This window comes from Mycteria americana, chromosome 3, assembly GCF_035582795.1.
Source record: "Mycteria americana isolate JAX WOST 10 ecotype Jacksonville Zoo and Gardens chromosome 3, USCA_MyAme_1.0, whole genome shotgun sequence".
Taxonomy (NCBI): Eukaryota; Metazoa; Chordata; class Aves; order Ciconiiformes; family Ciconiidae; genus Mycteria; species Mycteria americana.
Genome location: NC_134367.1, coordinates 18,983,490 through 19,002,196, shown reverse-complemented (window position 1 = coordinate 19,002,196; position 18,707 = coordinate 18,983,490). Strand labels below are relative to the sequence as shown.

The following is an 18,707-nucleotide window of genomic DNA, read 5'->3' as shown; positions in this document are numbered from 1 at the left end:
AATTTGGGGAGAAGAGGAATAATGGAGCGTACAGTGTCACTCTTCATATGGAGAAAATCTTTCTTATTTCCTAGATTCTGTGTGCAGCTGATTTTCCTGTCTCTAAGATACTTACAGAGCTTAAACATTGCAACTTTTAATGATTTAACCCATGGTCTTCCACGCTTTTGCATGGGCTTAGTGGTTGCCAGAGTAATTCATAGATGGTACCTTGGTCTTGGCCCTAGTATTCAAAGGCAGTGGTTCATTGCATTAAAGCTTATGGGAGTTTTTAATGAGGATCTAATGGGTTCATGACTCTTAAAGCAAGCGAATGAGACAGGCAGGCTCATTCTCGCCAGACCAAAATGTGTTGCATTCATGCCAGTTTCAGATCCAGGTGATACACCTGTGCTACAGTGTCGAGGCTTTTCTAGGCCCTCAGAGGTACTTATGCATGGACAGAAGATGAGCTTGTGGCATATCTATTTGTAGTATTCTTTAGAAGTTGGAGCTTTAAAAATCTATTCTCTGTGTTTGTTTCCATATCTTTTCCTCTCTACCCACCCATGCATTTGATAGGGAACATGATTATATACATCCATAGATCTAGAAGCTGTCTATTATTTTCCTAATATTTAGAATCTTTCATGGTCTGTGATGTAATCAAACCAAGCTATGTAAATTTGGGGTTTTTTTTGCCTTAGATGGTACTCTAATTTCGCAGGAAAAGAAACAAGAGAAATTGTTAGCCAGGTGTTTAGCAAAGAAAACTTTTTTAAACTTCCCCTAACTCAGTGACTTGTCCCAGAAGCTGTCCAGTAGATTCTGCCCTCCCCCCCCCCCTTAATGCTATTGTTCAGGTACCTTTTATTAGTGAGAAACTAGCTGTTCTTTCTCTCCTTTTTTTTTTTTTTTCCCCCTTGAGTATTGGAATGTTTGAATATAATCTTTATACAGTTATATATTTTTTACATTATATACACATGTGCGTATGTATTAGATATTTATATAAATTTGAAATGTTTTGTATCAGTTGGGAAGATAAAGCAAAGAAATGTAGTGGCTATTCATGGGGTGGACTGAAGTTCCTGGAATAATTTGGTTTCAACTCAAAGAGCCTGTTTCCCACATGCTGTATTGGTCAGGAGATTGAAGCTGCTGACAGTGCTCTAAGCTTTAACATAGTCTTTTATCTCTTCTGGGCTCGGGCCCTGGAATAGCTTGAAGATAAGAACAGGGATGGTGAGCTTGGAGTTGATGGTTAGCTGTTGTAAGGACATAAAGGCCAGGTCTGAAGAGTTCACGACAGACTATGTGTTGACGTGACTTTCTGCAGTATTCTGTACAAGCTGAAGTTTCGTATGTGTTGAAAAGAGTTATGCCTGAAAGCAGCAGCCTGTTATACTGCTGGAAGACAGAACATGGATTTACTGGTTGCAGTTGTCTGGAATTCAAAGGACCAGTGATATCTGGTGGACTTGTGCAGTTGATTGTGGATCAGATTTATGAGTAAGCCTTAAGAGTTAGGTAGGCTTTTGGGAGGATTTAAGAACCTAAGAAAGGCAGGCACCAAACCTCTGTAAGCTAGTCATCTCTAAAGATATGCGTAAATCCAGTGTTCTGTGCGTTAGTTTGCCTGACATATAGAGGAGAGAATTATTCTCCTTTACCTCCCAAGCAGTTCTGTGAGGATGAAGACTTGGAGACAGACAGTTAATGCAGTGATAGACACCAGTAACTACCTGGGACTGGTAAGTGAGTCTGCCTGCTAACTTTTATAACCATAAAATCTTCCTAGTGGGTGAATTTATTCATTGATTTGTTTTACTGAGGGACTTTTAAATGGTTTTATCAATCTATGGTACAGTTACATAATAAAAACTGGCAACACCAACAAAAAATGCTTGCGAATTGGTCAATTCAGTCATACAGGCTTCTTTATATTGCTAGGGAAATATGAACCTGCTGAGGATCCCTGGAAAAGCCTAGGGACAGGCAAAATGGCATCAAGCTCAAACTCTGACAAAGGGCTAACAAATAATCCAAGTTGCAGGACTGCCACTGAACACTCTCGGTCATGTAAGCTAGTCCCTGCTGGCTTGGGGATCTGGGAAATAGCTCGCTGCACGCGATTCGATAGCTACAGCTGTGGCTACATAGGAAAGCTCAGAATTGTTTAGGCCACAGAGTCAAAATATTCACTTAACAGATGGCAGTGCCAGTTCCAGAGTGTAGTGTATTAGCCTTTCTGCAGATGACTCCACTTCAGAAATGTGCATCTTTTTCTCCACATAAGTAAAATATCTGGAGAAATTTTTATAGATTTATATTTTTATATATGTATAAATATTAAATGTATAAATCTAATATATAAGTGTACTTTATAAATAAAAATACATATTAAAAACTGTACTATGACAGATGTGACTGACTTCATTTAGGAAGTGTAGCCTGGATTATATAAATATATATATATTTTATATATATATATATATATATATATATATATATACACACCCTGTACTATAGCAGATGTGTTTGTCAAAATAACTCTAGTTAAAATAATCCAGGCTACTAGATGAAATCAGAGGGACAACAGGAATGAGAACCAATTTTAAATCCCATTTAAATCCCTTCCTTTGGCTTCTAGAAGAGCTGTTTCCTATCATGTTAGTAAATTCAGATGAAGATAACTCCTTAAGGCAGACGACTTCAAGTGTACATGATTAACTAGTTGTCTGATAGGAGAGGGGACTGAAGCCCTTTATTTAGAAATTAAACTCATCCCTGATCTAAAGCTGAAATTTAGATTCTGTTGAAAGCTCTATTTTGTGTCTTGCTTAGTGAAAAAGACTCACCAGTCAAACCATGCTGTGTATGATTATTTTATTCAACCATATTTTCTAGCCACTTTTTTCTCACATAGCTGGTCATATATCTGTGAAGTGTGAACTTGATGCAATTGCAGTTTGACTGTACAGTGCCGTGAAATACTTGACTACAGTGCAATAAGAAAAATCATACTGTTTTATAATTTCTTGAATGACTTGCACAGAAGAAAGTTGCATTATTTCCTGCTTTCACAGAGGTTTTTCACAGGCATTTTCACATTATTTTTGTTTCACTGTTTTCTGCAACTTCTTGAAGCCTAGAAAGAAAGAATTGTTCTATTCTTGACTTACCAGAGATCAAGTCAGCCATTTATTCTCTCTTGAAAATGTAGTTTGTGTAGGTGGACCAAAAACTAAGGGGTTACTGTTCAGAAATCCAGTTTGTATTCACTTAATTCATTAATTGTTGTGCAGAAATAATGAAAGATTCCTATCCCCTCCATACCCATCTCCCAGAACGCATAACAGTCAGGTTTTAAATATGTTAACGTGTTACAGCAACAAGACTTCAGTCACTTGTGTGTCTTTATGCAGTGGTTCCTTTTTTTGTGTGGGCGTGCATATGGTTGCAGAATTAAATAGTCGTTATTCAGGTTGTTGATTATTTATGAAAAGATTGCTCTTAACAAATTATTACTAAAGCTATTTCCTATGCTTCCTACTCCCAGCTTGCGTTGGGATGCTGTCCTAGAAAACGATGGGCTGCATTACCATATTTCTTACAAATTCAGTATTACCAGATATGGACCAGTCTGCAAAAATACGTAAATGAGACTGCAGTAGAGTTTGGAGTCTGAACTGACGACCAGCTCCTGGTTTTCTGTGTCTCTAAGTCTGATTTGGCACATCCGTTATCAGGGCCTGTGAAGTACTGATGTTTGTACTGAGTTTGGTAATCAACACTAAATCTCTAATGAACTAAATTTTTATTGGGCTAAGACCTGTTCGGTAGGTGGATTGGCCTGTAGTTCTGTACCTTTACTAGCTGTATTTCTTGGGGCCTCCTAGCAGATAGCCAGGCCACGAGGCGAAATTTCGTACTGGCTGGTGCTGTAACTGGTGGTCTTCAGCATGAGGGCACACCAGTACGTATTTTTCAATGTTTTGTTCCTCTAGAGGTCCTTTCGGTTGCCTTCTCTTTCGTCTTGCTGTTACTTTACATTCTCCATTCTCCCTGAAGCACTGCACAGCACTAGAAAGCATGAGAATACAACCTGAAGCCATAAAAGACCACAGCTATGGAACAGTAGAGTCTTAATCTGGTGTTGACAGAAGGTAGGTTTTTTCCTGCTGTTCTCTTGTGAGTTTGTTTTTGGTTTGTGGTTGTTTTTTGTTGGTTTTGTTGTTTTTTTTTTTTTTTTTTTTTAAATAAGGTTTCTTAAGCATCATGATGTAAACACAGAAGCTTATTATTTACTTGCAACAGCCTGCCAGATGATCGTGAAGGAAGACCTAGTCTGTGCTTTGGAAAGCTTCATTTCCCATGTTCCTTTACAGGGATACCCAGCAGAGATGTTCCACTGGGATGTGGTAGCTTTCTGTACGTGTTTTCCAAGGTGAGGTGGCAGATTTCTTGATCCTTGCTTTAATGCCACCAGTGACAACAGATATTTATTCCCATGCAAGTGAATGTAAGATTTAATCATTAAAACTAAAGACTATTTTAGCATAGATTAGTGTGTAATTGAGGTTGTAATGATTGTGTGTGCATATAATGCTGCAGTAGGCTAAAGTGAAAGGTGTAAGGTGATACAAAGCTATCTTGTGCTATTTGTACTCCTTGAAAAAGTGACATATTAAAATAAATATAAGACTAATTTGGTGACTTGGAAGTTGTCGTCTTTGACAGTGTAGGATAGAAGCCTTTAGGAGTTAACCAGGCATTTTTTTAATGTGCCACTATGAATGGAGGCAGTCGGCCTCTGCTGCACATATTACTGTCTCAGCACAAGGTGTTTGGCAAGGAAGGGTGAGCAGAAATGGCTCTGCTGCCAGCTGCATTCAGATTTTGTTTTCTGTTATCACCATGGCTGAGCTTGTCATGGATTACATGCCAGTTGTACTGGGCAGCCAATTTCTGCTGGCCTGCTAGATGCCAGCTTGAAAGAAGTTTCACTTTAATTCACTTTAGCTTTGCAGGAGAAGACAAAGAGGAGAAATATTTCCTAGTGAGAAGTTACTGCAGTATAGTTGTGCTGCAGAAGAGGAACTAACACAGTGATACCTGTAAGCCTCTGTTGAAAGTCCTGGGGATCAGGGAACAAGTGTAAGCCTTGGAGCTGAAAGGTTAATATTGTCCCCCTTATCATCACTCATTGACCCACTTTGAATATGTATAAACTTCTTTTTTGTCTGAATTGAATTGTATCAATATATTTGATGAGCTTTTAGTCTGAATTGTGTCAGATTTTACTTCTTCGCCATTAAACTTGCTAGGATTTTGGACTGCCCGATGTATGCAAGTGCATCCTTAACTTAAATTTATCCCTCTTTATTGTTCATCTGCTAGCTTCATCTACCTGCTGCCGTAAGCAACAGACGTGCAATAAACTGGGCAGGACAAGCAAAGGACACTCAAACTAATAGCAAACAGTTAGGTCAGGTGTGTTTGATCACTGGTTCTCAAATACTTCATGAGTCTATATGCAAATGTCAGATAAACCAAGTTTGGAAGAAGAAAATTGTTTTCGCTGATATTTTGTGTTAATTGATAAAGTAGTGGCAGTTGACAGTAAAGAAGCGGTCTAATAGCCTTAACTCTTGGGTTTTCATATCACCATATCAGACTTTCATGTTAGTCTCAGAAAAGGCTGCACAGCATACGTCTTATTTTGTGATGTGGAGCCGTTATTCGTGTGTTGTTCTGCAGGACTATTTCTTCTGTTTCCTTTGAAACAGTGTGGAGTTTGTGTGGGGGCTTTCAGAGGAAGTGATCCAGAGCATCCCTGGAAATGGGGTTGTTTAATCTTTCTTCTCTCCCCCTCTCCTCCCTGATGGCTGCACTAGAAATAAGTATTATTAGGCTCTGCTCTTTTGGTGTCCTTTATGTACCTTTTAAAGGGCATCTTCCAGCGAGTTAGACTGAATGGAGGGCGAATGTAAATTCTTCACTTTGTTTCAGAGAATTTAGCGACCTTGGTGGAGTCATGTCCACAATGAATTGAACATCAAAGACTTGGACTTCACAAACACTTCTTTGAAGTCTCCACGTGATTTACTCGGTGGCAAAAAGCATATTTTGCTTGAACATCTACCTAAACCTAGTCTAATAAGCATAAGTAACTTCTTGCAGTTCTGGCAGTCTAGGGAAGTTCACAGATAATATGACTTAGATATAAGCAGGTGCTGCAAGTTTCCAATGGAAAAAAAAAGGCGCTGTAATCATAGCTGGAGTAGCATAACTGCCTGTGTGGGGAAAGTAAGGAACCAGCTAGTATTGGGAAGGAGGAAGGTGAGATAATGTGGACCTCCCAGCAGCTTCGGGATGCGCCTTTCCCACACTTGGAAGGTCAATATCACAGTGACAAAACAATACTAGTAAATATGGTGTTAAGATTGGATATACTACGTAAATTACCCTGGATGTTTTGTGTGGAGTGTGTGGGGTTTTGTTTTGTTTTTTCCCCCATGTGTGTAACTCATAAATTAGCTTTCTTCTTTGTGGGAATACATTTGTTATGTGTGAGATTATTTTCTTTCTGGTTAGTCATTTGACAACTCTCCATCCGGGCCCTGAAGCCTAGGATAAAGATGCTCTGCATGGTCCTATCATATTGCTGTCTTGAGGGTGATATACAGCCTCTTTTTATAGCTCACTTTGTGTTCTTATTTGCCCCAGTTGGTTGTTGCTACAACAAAGTTGTGCTCTTGGCATATAGCAAGGGTTGGGAGAAAAATGCAGGCTAAAACTCTGAGAGTACTCAGAATGTTCATCGTTATTTCTAAAATTAGCTTAGCAAACTGGTTGATCTGTCATGCTCTTAGGAACAAAAATATCTGGCTCTCTGAGTTGCAATATCATCAGGTTTGGAAAAGGGGCGTAATAGATGCTTGGTTCATGAAAGACCTCGTGAGTCTCACCTGGGTAGCTGGAGTTGTGGGGGTTAAGAAATGTATTTTAAGTGATAAGGAATGTATTTTAAGTGATGGGTAATTGATGTTGTGAAAGAAAGCTTGTAACTAGTGGTGAAAATGGCAGGAATTGGGAATGACACTTTTGCGTGTATAATGTCAGACAAAAGTCTGTGACCTAAGGATATTTCCTGATTGCTCTCATATTTTGTCAGTGTATTACATGGGGTTTTTTTTTTCTTCTGCTTTCTATATGCAAGTTCTGTCAGGCAGGGGATGTATAGCCTACTGCAAGTGCTGACACTGTCAAATTAGCCATTGCTTTTTATAGGTTTTTTTTTTCCCCAAATAACTACCAGGCAGCAGCTGACAATGAGATTTGCAGTGGCAGAAATGTACCGAGTATCAATATAAGGAAACGATGGAGTATCTTTACTTTTGTGCTGTTTTTCAGACTGCTCTGCAATGACTACAGCAAGATATAGGCCTACCTGGGACTTGGTACTTGACCCGTTAGTGTCCTGCAAGCTCTGCCTTGGTGAATATCCTGTGGAGCAGATGACAACAATAGCACAATGCCAATGCATCTTCTGTACCCTGGTGAGTTTGCTTTTTTATTAGGCATAAAAAACAATGCACAGCTTTAACTGCATAAATAACGTGTGTTTCTGCTGAGTGGGTTTCACCCAGAAGTATTGGTGCTGCAATGGAAATCAATACTATTCCTGCATACTTGACACAGATGCTAGCAAGTAAACTTTTCTGTTGTCCGGTTTAAAAAAAAAAAAATACATATTTTTTTACTCAGCACTTCTATATACTGCTGTATACAGTTACCTCCTTAGCAAGTTTATTCACATTTTTCCTTTTATCTATCAGTGGCTTAGAGTTGGGTGGGTTTCTGGTTTTTTTTTTTTTGGTTGGTTGGTGGGGTGTTTTTTTTTTAACTTTAGCCCCAAGTCTTTCTGGAACAGAGCCATGCACACACTTATAACTAGAAAAGTATTTAATATGTTATAGATTTTAATTTCAGTCTATTGTAATTACAGTCACATAACAGGTTTTCATTACCGTATAGCACAAATGTGTGCCTAAAATAACAAGAATCTTGTCAGTTAAGTATAAAACACTATTTGGTGAACAGAAGTGTGGTGTGTAGCAAAGATCATCATCACAGTAAACTGGTATTGCTAGTTTACAAACAGAAACAAAAGTAGTAGTAGTTTTCCATCTCGAATGATTTGGAATGAAAAATGTTAGATCCTTTAATTTTGCAATGGATGCAGGTAAACATTGTTACAAGGCCTTGTAACAATGGTTCAGCAGTAGAAAAATTACAGTAACATCAGTAAGAATATAATTTCTGGGATACATGCTCAAAGACTTTAACACTGTCTCATAAACTCTTGAGAAATAATAGGTTCAGACACGGGATCAGGTGAGACTTTTAATTTGAAAGTCCTTTTCAACAAAGTTAGTTTTCTGGGTTTTTGTTTTGTTTTTTAAATGTTGAAGAGCAAGGATTTTTTTAAGTAGTCTTTCTATCTTTTATTTTTCTTCATGGAAATATTACCACTTTTTAAACAATAGATTTTTTTTCTTATGGTCATTGAGAAGCTATAGGGGGTTGCCAACAGAACAGACAGCTCCTTTTTGTTGCTTACTGAAAACAGCAAAAAAGAAACAATGCAAACAGCTCAGTTTCTAATACATGTAATATTATAAAAACTCCAAGCTGTTGCAACCAACTTTGATGTTGATGTTCCATGAGAAAAGAGAAAGTTAGTACACAGGCAGGGAAACAGGTACGGTCAGTTGCAAACACTGTGCCTGTCCAATTAAAAAATAAGTATTGCTACGTTACGCACTTTGACAGGAGTGTTCGCTCAAGCATGCAAAAGTATATAAAATAATAGGCTTCATGAAAAACAGAGTAACAGGCTTCGTGAAAACTGTTCTCTACTGCACAATGGATAGTTATAGTATTTACAGCTGAGTTTTCTGTGTCTCTCCCTGTTGCCTGGATGTGGAGAATATTTTCATTTCATTTTGCAGTAACATTTAAGTGGCAGCAGAAAGGCTGGGTTACCAGACACATCTTTTCCTCTCCCCCTTGTTCCTTCAGTGATGGCAACAAAAATCAGATCTTCCATTTCTTCTTGGTAAAACATGGTTACTGACTCTTACTGCTGTTTCGAAAGATATAACCTGTTATAGATATTAAAGATGTAACCTTTGCCGATTAACCTGTTTTTAGGACCTGGCGTAAATAAACTTACTGTGGTGACATTGGATTTTTGTTGAACTCTATTCAGGTGGAATCATCAGTCCATTTATACCACTTGTATTTTATTATCTTGAATAGTTCATTCAGCTTTGTCCTGTTCGAGCGAACCAGCGTACCTTGTCTGCCTTGTCTGCCACTTGTATGAGCTTCACGACAGCGACATTTGAGTGCCCTGAAAAAATTATTTACCCTAACGTTTTCCCACGAATTAATAGGAAGTAATATTACCCTTGCTTTCATTCATGGTGGTGGGGGAAGAAATAAGAATCAGTCTCAATAACTGCAAGAGGCAATAGATATAAACCTGTTACAGCCCAGGAATTCAGCATGACTGAAACCCAAGGCCTCCATGCCTACCTTGTAGACGGCCTGCTGGTTAATAAATTGCCTAAGAAAATACTCCCGTAATGAGTCAGGCAAGACTGTTTAGCCCATTGGCAATGGTTAAGGAAGAATGTGACGACTATGCACCGATTCTTCCACTGGTGTTCCTCCAGTGATGATTTCCAGAAACTCGCTGTTTCCACAAATCATCACTGCAGTCCTCAATATGATCTGTGTTTTGTAAACAGCCAGATTAAAGTTATTGAAAACCAGTGGGGGAGGGTGGAGGGGGGCGGAATCCTTTTGACTCAAGACTTTGGATGGAGTCTATGTACAGTAGATCCAGCACATTGTATTTCCACTTATCCTAGTATAATTGGAGAAATATTTGACTGTGTCTGTCTTGTTCTTGATGGACCAATATATAATTTTGTTCTGGCTTCCTGCTTTTATGTAAATGATCTGATGTAACTGATGGCCTCTGCAGGGATCTGAGCAAAAAAGAAAAAGGGATGTCAGTTACAAGCGTAAGAACTATTTTTGCTGCGGCTCTTGCTCCTAGCTCTAGCCCTTCTGTCTAAATCGCAGCAAGCTAAGACAGCGTGAGTATGTATTACAAAGAGACCTTTCAAGTGCAGTGCTACTGGTATGTAGGCAGAATTTAGATCAACGTGCAGATTTCTCAATCCTATAATATTTCTGTCTGCAAGTCTTCACTCTCTATAACCATAGAAGTGCTGTGGTAAAGATCTCATGAAGGATTGTCTCTTCCTGACACATACAATAACACAACATTGCTATTCAGAAAGATAGAATGGGGACACTGTTTCCTTTTGCTCTCTGGCAGAGCTGTGCATGGATTGAATAGAGCAGACTGCCACTCCTCTGCTGATAAGGCATAGACACTACAATTTCCCGTCGTATTATTTTGCCAGTTGTGGCTATTAGTACAATACTCCATTATGGTTTTTATCGTTATGATCGCTAATGCACACACAATGCTCTGAGCTCTCTCAAGTTTTGTATATCTCATCCATTAGGAATGTATCCGTTGCTGGATTGCTCAAGGTACCAGAGGAACAAAAGTCTAGAGAGTAGAAAGGAAAACAAGCTATCTGCTGTTGGCTTTTTGTTTGGTTGGTTTTCCGAGTATTGTCGAGGGGCAAACTAACATCTCTTTCCTTCTGGAATCATGTCACCAAGAGGACCAATCTTAAGTGTGCTTTTCAAATTTTGGACCAAAATGCTTAAATGTCTTGCTTTTTATTAAATCACTTTTTCCTACTTAAATAGCACACAGTAGATAGCTAGTAGCCTTAAATTTCAAGATAGTCACTTAGCAGTTGCTCGCCCCAGGAGATTTTGCATGTTTTCTTCAGAAAGCTTTCCTTATGACACTTACCTCCTTACACAAGGAAAGGGAGAGTACAGCAAACAGAGCATCACTTTTTTTCTTTTTGTTTAATTTTGTTTTGTATTAGTTACTGTACCAAAATTTTTCAGTTATTACTTCACCTTTGGTTTTGGGGGGGGAGGGGAGATAGGGAGGGAGCAGTTTTAGTCCAATTCCTGCCTGAAACTCTATTTTATAATCTATGATGAAATTCTCATGTGTCTTAAAGGTCAGGATGTTCTCTTGATGTGTTACCAATTATATATGTACTAAAGTTACGACAGGTTTTGTTCTGGTTGATATTCTTGCATGGAAGTCCATCAGTTAGTTGCTGAAATGTGTTGTGATTCAGGATTACATGTATATGTGTGTACATATATAACTCTATATATATAAAACATGCACACAGAAGTGTAAAATAGTGTGTTGCAAGTACAGTGATGCCACTGCTCTTACTCAAGACAGGCTAAGCTCCTCTTGGCTCCACATTAGATTGTTCAGTCCCCTTCAGGACTTTATGCAGTGCTGATCATTCTGGTACCAGAGGATTTGTTGCTTACCTTTCTCAAATTTAAAAAGAAAATCAGCCAAGTAGGCAGTCCAGACAAGCAAATATCTAGAAGAGATATGAAGCCTGAGAGAGAACTTGTCTTTGATGGAAAAAATTATTTTGATTACTCATCTGCAGTCTACCTTGTTACCAACGGAAGGAAAGAGTGCTATTCAGATATGTGAGAGAGAGAGGTCCTACAATCAAAAAGGAAATAACAAAACTAATGTTAAGACCTACCTTCCGCTGCTTGTTTGTGATTTCTTGTTGGCCAGCTGTGGGCACGTAGATCGGCTTTGTGGTGTTTGAAACTAATACTGCTATGCCAATTTTATATCTGTTTAGTAGATACTTGTACTGTGATTCTTACTCACAGGCTCTACCTTAAGCCCTTGAGACAGCTGCTTAATATTCCCTGGACCTTTAGGTATCCCTCTGAGTTTGGTAGAACTGTGATTTAAGTCTATATCTAAGTGCATTCTATCTCAAGTAGCATGACAGTGGGATAGTGATAGACTCTCCTTCTGTCACTAGTCCTCTTTAACCAGGATTACTGCATTTGCCTAATCATGTCTGTTCATACATGTCTACTTAATTCTAGTCATTCCCCTAACTGAGCTCCTTCATAGGCTGAAGATCTGAAAGGAAGGGAAGACCCTATGATCAGTAAGGCAAATATCATTAGCCTGCCTGTGACTGGCAGCAGGCATCTTTTTTTGTTGTTTTTTTTGTTGTTGTTGTTTTTTCTTTTTTCTTTTTTTTTTTTTTTTTTTTTTTTTCCTCTTGCTGTCATGCTTGACTGGAAGCCTGTAGATCTTTCCTGGCCTCTGAGTTGAAAGACAGGAAAAAGCACAATTTATTTAGTGTTCTCCCTCACTCCAAATGAGGCAGCATCAGCTTCTGCTTCCCCTGGGGCAAGGCAGATACCAAGAGCCGTGTGGATGGGAGCAGGTGGGCTTGGCTGCCTTCCTCATCCACCATGGCTTGTCCCTGCTTGCCCAGGAAAACCTGCCTTAGCACGCAGCACTGGGCTGAGGCCAGGCTGTCCCGCACTTCTACCAAGAGGAGAAGCCCTGCTTGCTTTGAAACAGGAGGGAGGGGTAAACCTCATGGCTTGTGTGGTTTTATAGAGCTCTGGGTACTTCTTAGCAGCTGTAAAGTTCTCCTGTTTCCCACCAGCTGCTGGCAAAGCTTAGAGCTTGCTGCTTGTGCTCACTTCCCCCAAACCTTAGCAGAGAACTGATACTAATCTTGACACGTGATGTGTCAGCGGAGGCTTCGTGGTTAGAGGTCACTGTGTTTGCGTAGCAGTTCACATGGCTGTCTGGGTTCTGACTTGACTTGTAGGTGCTGTGATGACAAAACTCCCTGCTTAAATAATAAACTCACCTATTTACAGAGTAATTGATGTACAGTTGGGAACTGCAGAACCCTGAGTAAAAAGTAAACTTGATCCAGAGCCTTCAGCTCTCCCCTCTCCTGTGTGATGTTACTAAATGAGATTAACATTATCTGTCCTCATGTGGGTGTTGGGAAAACTAGTTCATTTTTGTTTGCATAATGTTTTGCATGTGCAAGTGAAAGGTCCTTTGCTTGCTGCAGGTGTATTGTCCTCCCACTCAGAAATATTCATTCTTTTCTGAAATAGAATAAACTTTTCTCAAACGCTATATAAGGGAAACCTGATTTTTTGTTGTTGTTGTTTTTGCCGCCTGAATGCTAGAGTTTCATCCTGCATATGTTAGCATTTGAAAACAAATTTCTTTTTGTAAAGTTTACTCTGTGTTTGTACCAGTTGCAAGCCTGAGTAAGTGAGAACAAGCAGCTTATGCAAGATAACGGAGGGGTAAAAATCCAACATGAAAAAAATGTTTATTTGTACATCCACTTGCAATATCTATTCTAAGATGAAGATGCGCACGAACCGCAAGGTATTATCCTTGTGTCATTTGGCCATTTTCTGCTGACTATCTACTGATGCGAAAAATTTCTCTGAAGAAAAATTGTTCATCTTCTATATATTTTACAGTACACGCTCGTATATAAATCTGTATATACACTCCCTCAAAAAAAAAAAACAACCCACCATTTCAAAGGATAGGCAGCTGTAAGTCTTCATTGCCTTCCCTTTCTCTATTAAGACATTCAGCTGGAAACAGGCACTTGTTTTTCAGGTTCATTTAGTTCCTGCTCCTTGGTCCTGCTTGTGATTTCCACAGCCATTGATTGCTGTGTCTCAAAGGATATTTGCCATAGTCTAATATTTCTCAAGCTGAAGTCATCAGCAGGGCTCCTCTTTCAGGGATAGCTCTTGCTGAAACTACCTGCATCCTTGATGTTACATACATTTCTTCTTGCCTCGCCTTCATCATTTGTTGACTGATGGTCTGATGCTGACACTTCCCTGTGCTCAAACTGGCAGGGTTACTCCAACGCAGAGGGTTTGGAGGCTGCACTCAAGCAGAGGGGTGCTGCACCTCATCCCTAATGTGAGTATCTTGTCTGTGAGTTGTTTGCGTCAGTTAAGAAGTGTGTACCAGGGACTGCTGTGACATCTGGGTGTACTGTCAGAAAGTATTTGGGCAGACCTAGAGCCAAAGCAGCAAAATCTGCACTGCTGTCCGCAGCCTAAATCAACGGCCATCTTTGCATTAAGCACAGTGGCATTTGCAACGGGTGAGTCCCTGCTCCTGGCAGGCTGCTGGCCATTTCCCATCCTGAGATTCTACCAGCTGATGGGAGCACAAGGACTTTTGGACAAGACCAATTTTTACAGCTCAGGAAAGGATGCTCATATGGTTTGTCCTGAGACATGGAAGCACATGGGTTGCGTTTATCTTCCCCAGCCAAGACACCATTTGGCCATCGTCCATAGGCAAGATGGTGGGACTGGATTTAGGCTGACAATATAGGCTTCAGCAGGGCTGCAGAACAGCTGATACAGTCTTTAAAAACTGAAAGCATGGGGGCGAAAAAGGCATTTCCCTTGGCAATTTTGAACAAAAAAGTATCTTTGTAAAGAGGGCAAGTGTTGGGCAGGTAGAGGCAGGAAGCCTGTCAAACAGAGCTTTTTCAAATTACTTGCCCCTTTGGGGAAAATGTTTATCACCTGTGATGTTATCTGTCTGTGGTCCTGCCTGAGGTCCGTTTCTTGGTCTTGTTCACAGCATAGGAGGCCAAATTTGGGCACTAGGTATTTCCCTGTTGCAGAGCTCTGGTGAGCCTTGCAGGTGCTTGTCTTAGAGTCAAGGTTTTGTATGCTTGTGTAGCATGATTTTTGTCTCTGCAACAAAACAAAGGATATAAAGAGCAAACATGTAAGACTATTCTCTGTTACTGCTTTCACAGTTCTAGATTTGAAGTACTGCATGTCAAGATAAGTGACTGTTTCCTTCTGTGATTTATTCTTAAGGATGATGAATCAGCTGCAGGGTTAATAAAAATTGGAATTTTGGTAGTGAAGATTTCTTTGAAAGTAGATTATTATCTCTGAGATCTCTGTAGAAGTGGAAATGATCTATTAAAGTTCAAAGCAGTATCGCAAACATTAAACATCTGTCTAACGTACATCTGTCTCAGATCTAGATGGTTTGTGAGGTTGAATATAGCTTGTGCTCTTGCATTTGGTCAGTATAGCTGACAGTATATCTAATAAAGAAAAAAAATCACACCCCCATGTGTATGTGTATGCCTCAAACAGATCTCTGTGATTACATGTGCATAGATATTTTCCAGTAAGTCACTTGTCAACCAAGTAGGATTAGGGTGATACTAAAAAGCCAGATTGTAGATCTGCCATAGAGAATTGTGCGCACTGCACAATTCCAAGAATTATTCAAGTTGAGCCTGTGATTAAATAAGAATAGATTTGAGCAGGATTATAACTACTACTTTACACAAAAAGGCCGTGTAGTAAGTTTGAAAGAAGTTTAAAAGTTCTCCAAGGAACCTACAATTTTTTTTTTTTTTTCCTCTCGCATGTTTTCTTGCATGCTGTAAGTATACCACGGAAATTTGGCAGAAAGTAGTTTTCTTTTTCTATGAAACACTAAGATTAAAAGTCCAGTTGTCTTATTACCAGATGAGAATTCCTGTTGCTTTTAGAAGTATTCACCAAAATATTTAAAAAAGGTAGCATATGACAGTTATATATGGCTACAGGAATCCCTACTCTACAGGAATAGGGAAGACTCAGGCTCGAACCTTACTCTGTCATTCTTCCCTGTTCAGAGAATACCCCAGCTGTAGGCTTGCTTATTTAGGGGAGTTTTTCCTCTTGGGATTGTTCAGCTTTGTCTAAATTGAAAGTCTTTGTAGAAAGTGACGTTTTCTTCAGGGAAAAGCTCTCTAGTCCAGAGTGAATTGCTGGACAAAAGGGAGGGGAGCTATTATTCCAAGAGTATTAGCCTCCAGCTGAGATGTGGACATCCAAATTAATCTCTCTGATTTATTTGTAGTGAGAGACATTCACTCACTGTCGTGCACACTCTTTCCCCCGCCCCGGTGAGTCTTGCACACTGCATCGCTATTTGCTATTCTAATCCAAAACTAAAAATGAGCATTACATCACATTACCCGAAAGACTTACGGACAATGTGTCTACCAGTATAAATACCTATTCACCAGACTGACTGCAGAATTAGTTTAGTGGAATTAGCACAGAGCAGTGGAATAACCTTGGTATTACGCTGTCTTCTGGCAAGAAAAGATATTACTTTTTCAGTATTAATTTAAGTAATGTACAGAAAAATACCCCCTATGCAGAACATAAGAATATTACAAAATACTATCAAAAATAGTTGTTGCAGTAATTTTGTTCACCTGTGTAGCCTCATGACATCAATTTTGAGCTTTGGCTTAGTATCCTTTTAGCACAAAAACTACCCATAGACCAAACTGTGGATTTGTAGCTACAAAACATTGCTAAATTAAGTGCTTCTCACTCAATATCCTTTCATATTCTTCATATTCTTTCCGAGCTTGTAAGGCCAAAAGGGATCGTTACATTCATCCAGTGTGATGTCATTTGTAACGTGAACCATAGAATACCAACCAGCATTTCCTGACTCTTCATGTGGTTGAATGCAGGTTTATATAAATATATGTGTGTATATATGTATGTATATTTTTAGAAGTTCATCTAATCCTGGCTTGCAGATGATATAGAATTTGCAAGACTTCAGCAATTTAGTCTACATGTTAATAATCATCTTACTTGGAAACATTTTCTTGTTCAGTTTGAGTTTTTTTCCAGTATTATTTTTCATTTCCCCTCCTTGCATTGAAACTTAAGCCCACTAATTTTAGAATCAGATTTTTTGGTTTAAAAAAATTAAAAAACTCCCTTGTTGAAAAAGCATGTCAGCCCTTCCTTGTGTTCCTGAAGCGCAGTGCAAAACCCTTAGTGATTGCCCAAGGTGAGGGGTTATTTACCTGTTTAGTATTTGTGCACAATAGCAGCTGGCTTCGTCTACCTTTAATATTCACCTTTAACAAATGCATTGTAAAAAATGCATTCCTTTTCTTTTTTAGAACTTGGTAAATGGTAGATTTCTTTCCTTTTATTTCTTCTTTTTTCCCTTTCAATTTTATCAGTAGGTGTTTGGGGTTTTTTTTAAATGTTTTACCAATACCAGCATGTGATGATTTTGCATGTAGTGCACATTTTGTTTTGGGATGGCTGTGGCCTAGTGCCAGCACTAAAATACATTTAAAGCTTTAAGAAATAAATCAAATGATACGGTGATGATATACTTGGCTCTGCAATCCTGTCATGCTTTTTTGGCCTTTCCAAATCCATTGACTTATTTATAAAATTTCACATATGACTTGGCACTTGCATCTGCAGCATTAGTGTAGTCAGAAGTCTGCGTTTTGGCAAAATCCACCTAGCAGCTGTTAAGAAAATAATACAGGATAATCTTTTTGCCTGCCTGACTCTCAAACAAAAGGTGACATCTTGAAAAGCCATTTGTTGTCTCCTGTGATAGTAGCAATAACATGTTCTTAAAAGTAAATTTGTTATAACTTTTCAAAAAGGTATGCTCTTCTGCTTTAAAAAATGAAGATGTTCTCCAAAAATATCTTGAAGTGTTTTTCATTACGTGCATTTTGTATTGTAAAATTACCTTAGGCACCAAGTGAACGCATTTTTTCTGTTGAAGTAGATGAGAGATGAATGTTGCCCCATATGGAAACAATGAAAGTCAGATTCCTTCTTATTAATTATGATGGTTTTTATTTGGTTTTGGGTGTCGAGAGAAATAAGTCAAAGCACCATCATCAGAAATAGGCATAACTGTTGCTCAAATTCTCCTAAAAGAAAATTAAAAGCCAGACATTTTAATTCTTTATACTGAGATTTTGCTGTGGCCTGTGCAGGTTTGTTAGAGTTAAATGCAGCAGAGTGAAATTATGTGTAATGGTTTGGAAATTAGTCAAAAAAATAACCATTTTGATTCTCATAGGGTATTTTGATCTTTATAACGTTAGACAAAATGATGTGCAGCTCTAAAGCAACAGCATATCAGTGGTCACTGAATATACTTTTCTGTGTGGCGCAATCCTTGATGTACAGAGGTTAGAAGTACAACTCATCTTGCAGAGCTTTAAATATTAGGCTATGCTTGGCAGCTTCAGAAAGGAAGTCGTTCCTTTATTAGCCATCTATTGCTGAGGAAAAAAAGAAAGTGTTCCTAATTTCTATAGGAAGCTGATAGTAAAACCGCTGCTGAGTTGGGCTCTCGCTTGATCCTTGTGAGAGAATGGATCTGGGCCAAAACTCCTGAAAGTGGATGTGCTCCTGACCTTTGTCATAGGAACAGCAAACAACAGTAGGATTCTCAGATTATCAGGTGAAAGAAAAAGTTATCCAGGCACCAGAAAGGACAATAGTGATGTGCAGAAAGAGGACAGAGCAGGGATGCACAAGGACCGTGCATACATAGGGAAAAATACAGGTGTAATGCTCAGGGAAGCTAACTGGTCTCTTCTGACCGATCTTGTGCTGTTTGGCGGCAATTGGGGCATGCGATGCATCTTGACCTGCAGTTCATATAACCTTATATAAAGTTTTAAATGTAGTTTATATAGTCTATATATAGTTTATATATAACACATGTTGTGCAGTGCTTTGCTTTCCTTTGTTTACGGGAAATTACGGAAGTTACGTGGCAGGTTTTTTGGGGTTCCCTGTCTAACATTCATATG

General features: G+C 39.0%; 1 protein-coding gene across 4 annotated transcripts in view; it reads left to right on the top strand.

Moving 5' to 3' along the window:
- The window catches only part of RNF144A (ring finger protein 144A), a 67,614-nt gene that overhangs the window by 32,227 nt on the left and 16,680 nt on the right, over positions 1-18,707 (top strand). For all 4 annotated transcript variants that reach the window (XM_075498004.1, XM_075498001.1, XM_075498002.1 and 1 more), the window contains one exon: positions 7,399-7,544. In XM_075498004.1, coding sequence (XP_075354119.1) covers positions 7,410-7,544 — 135 coding nt within the window. In that variant the 5' untranslated portion in view covers positions 7,399-7,409. The remainder of the gene's footprint in view (positions 1-7,398; positions 7,545-18,707) is intronic.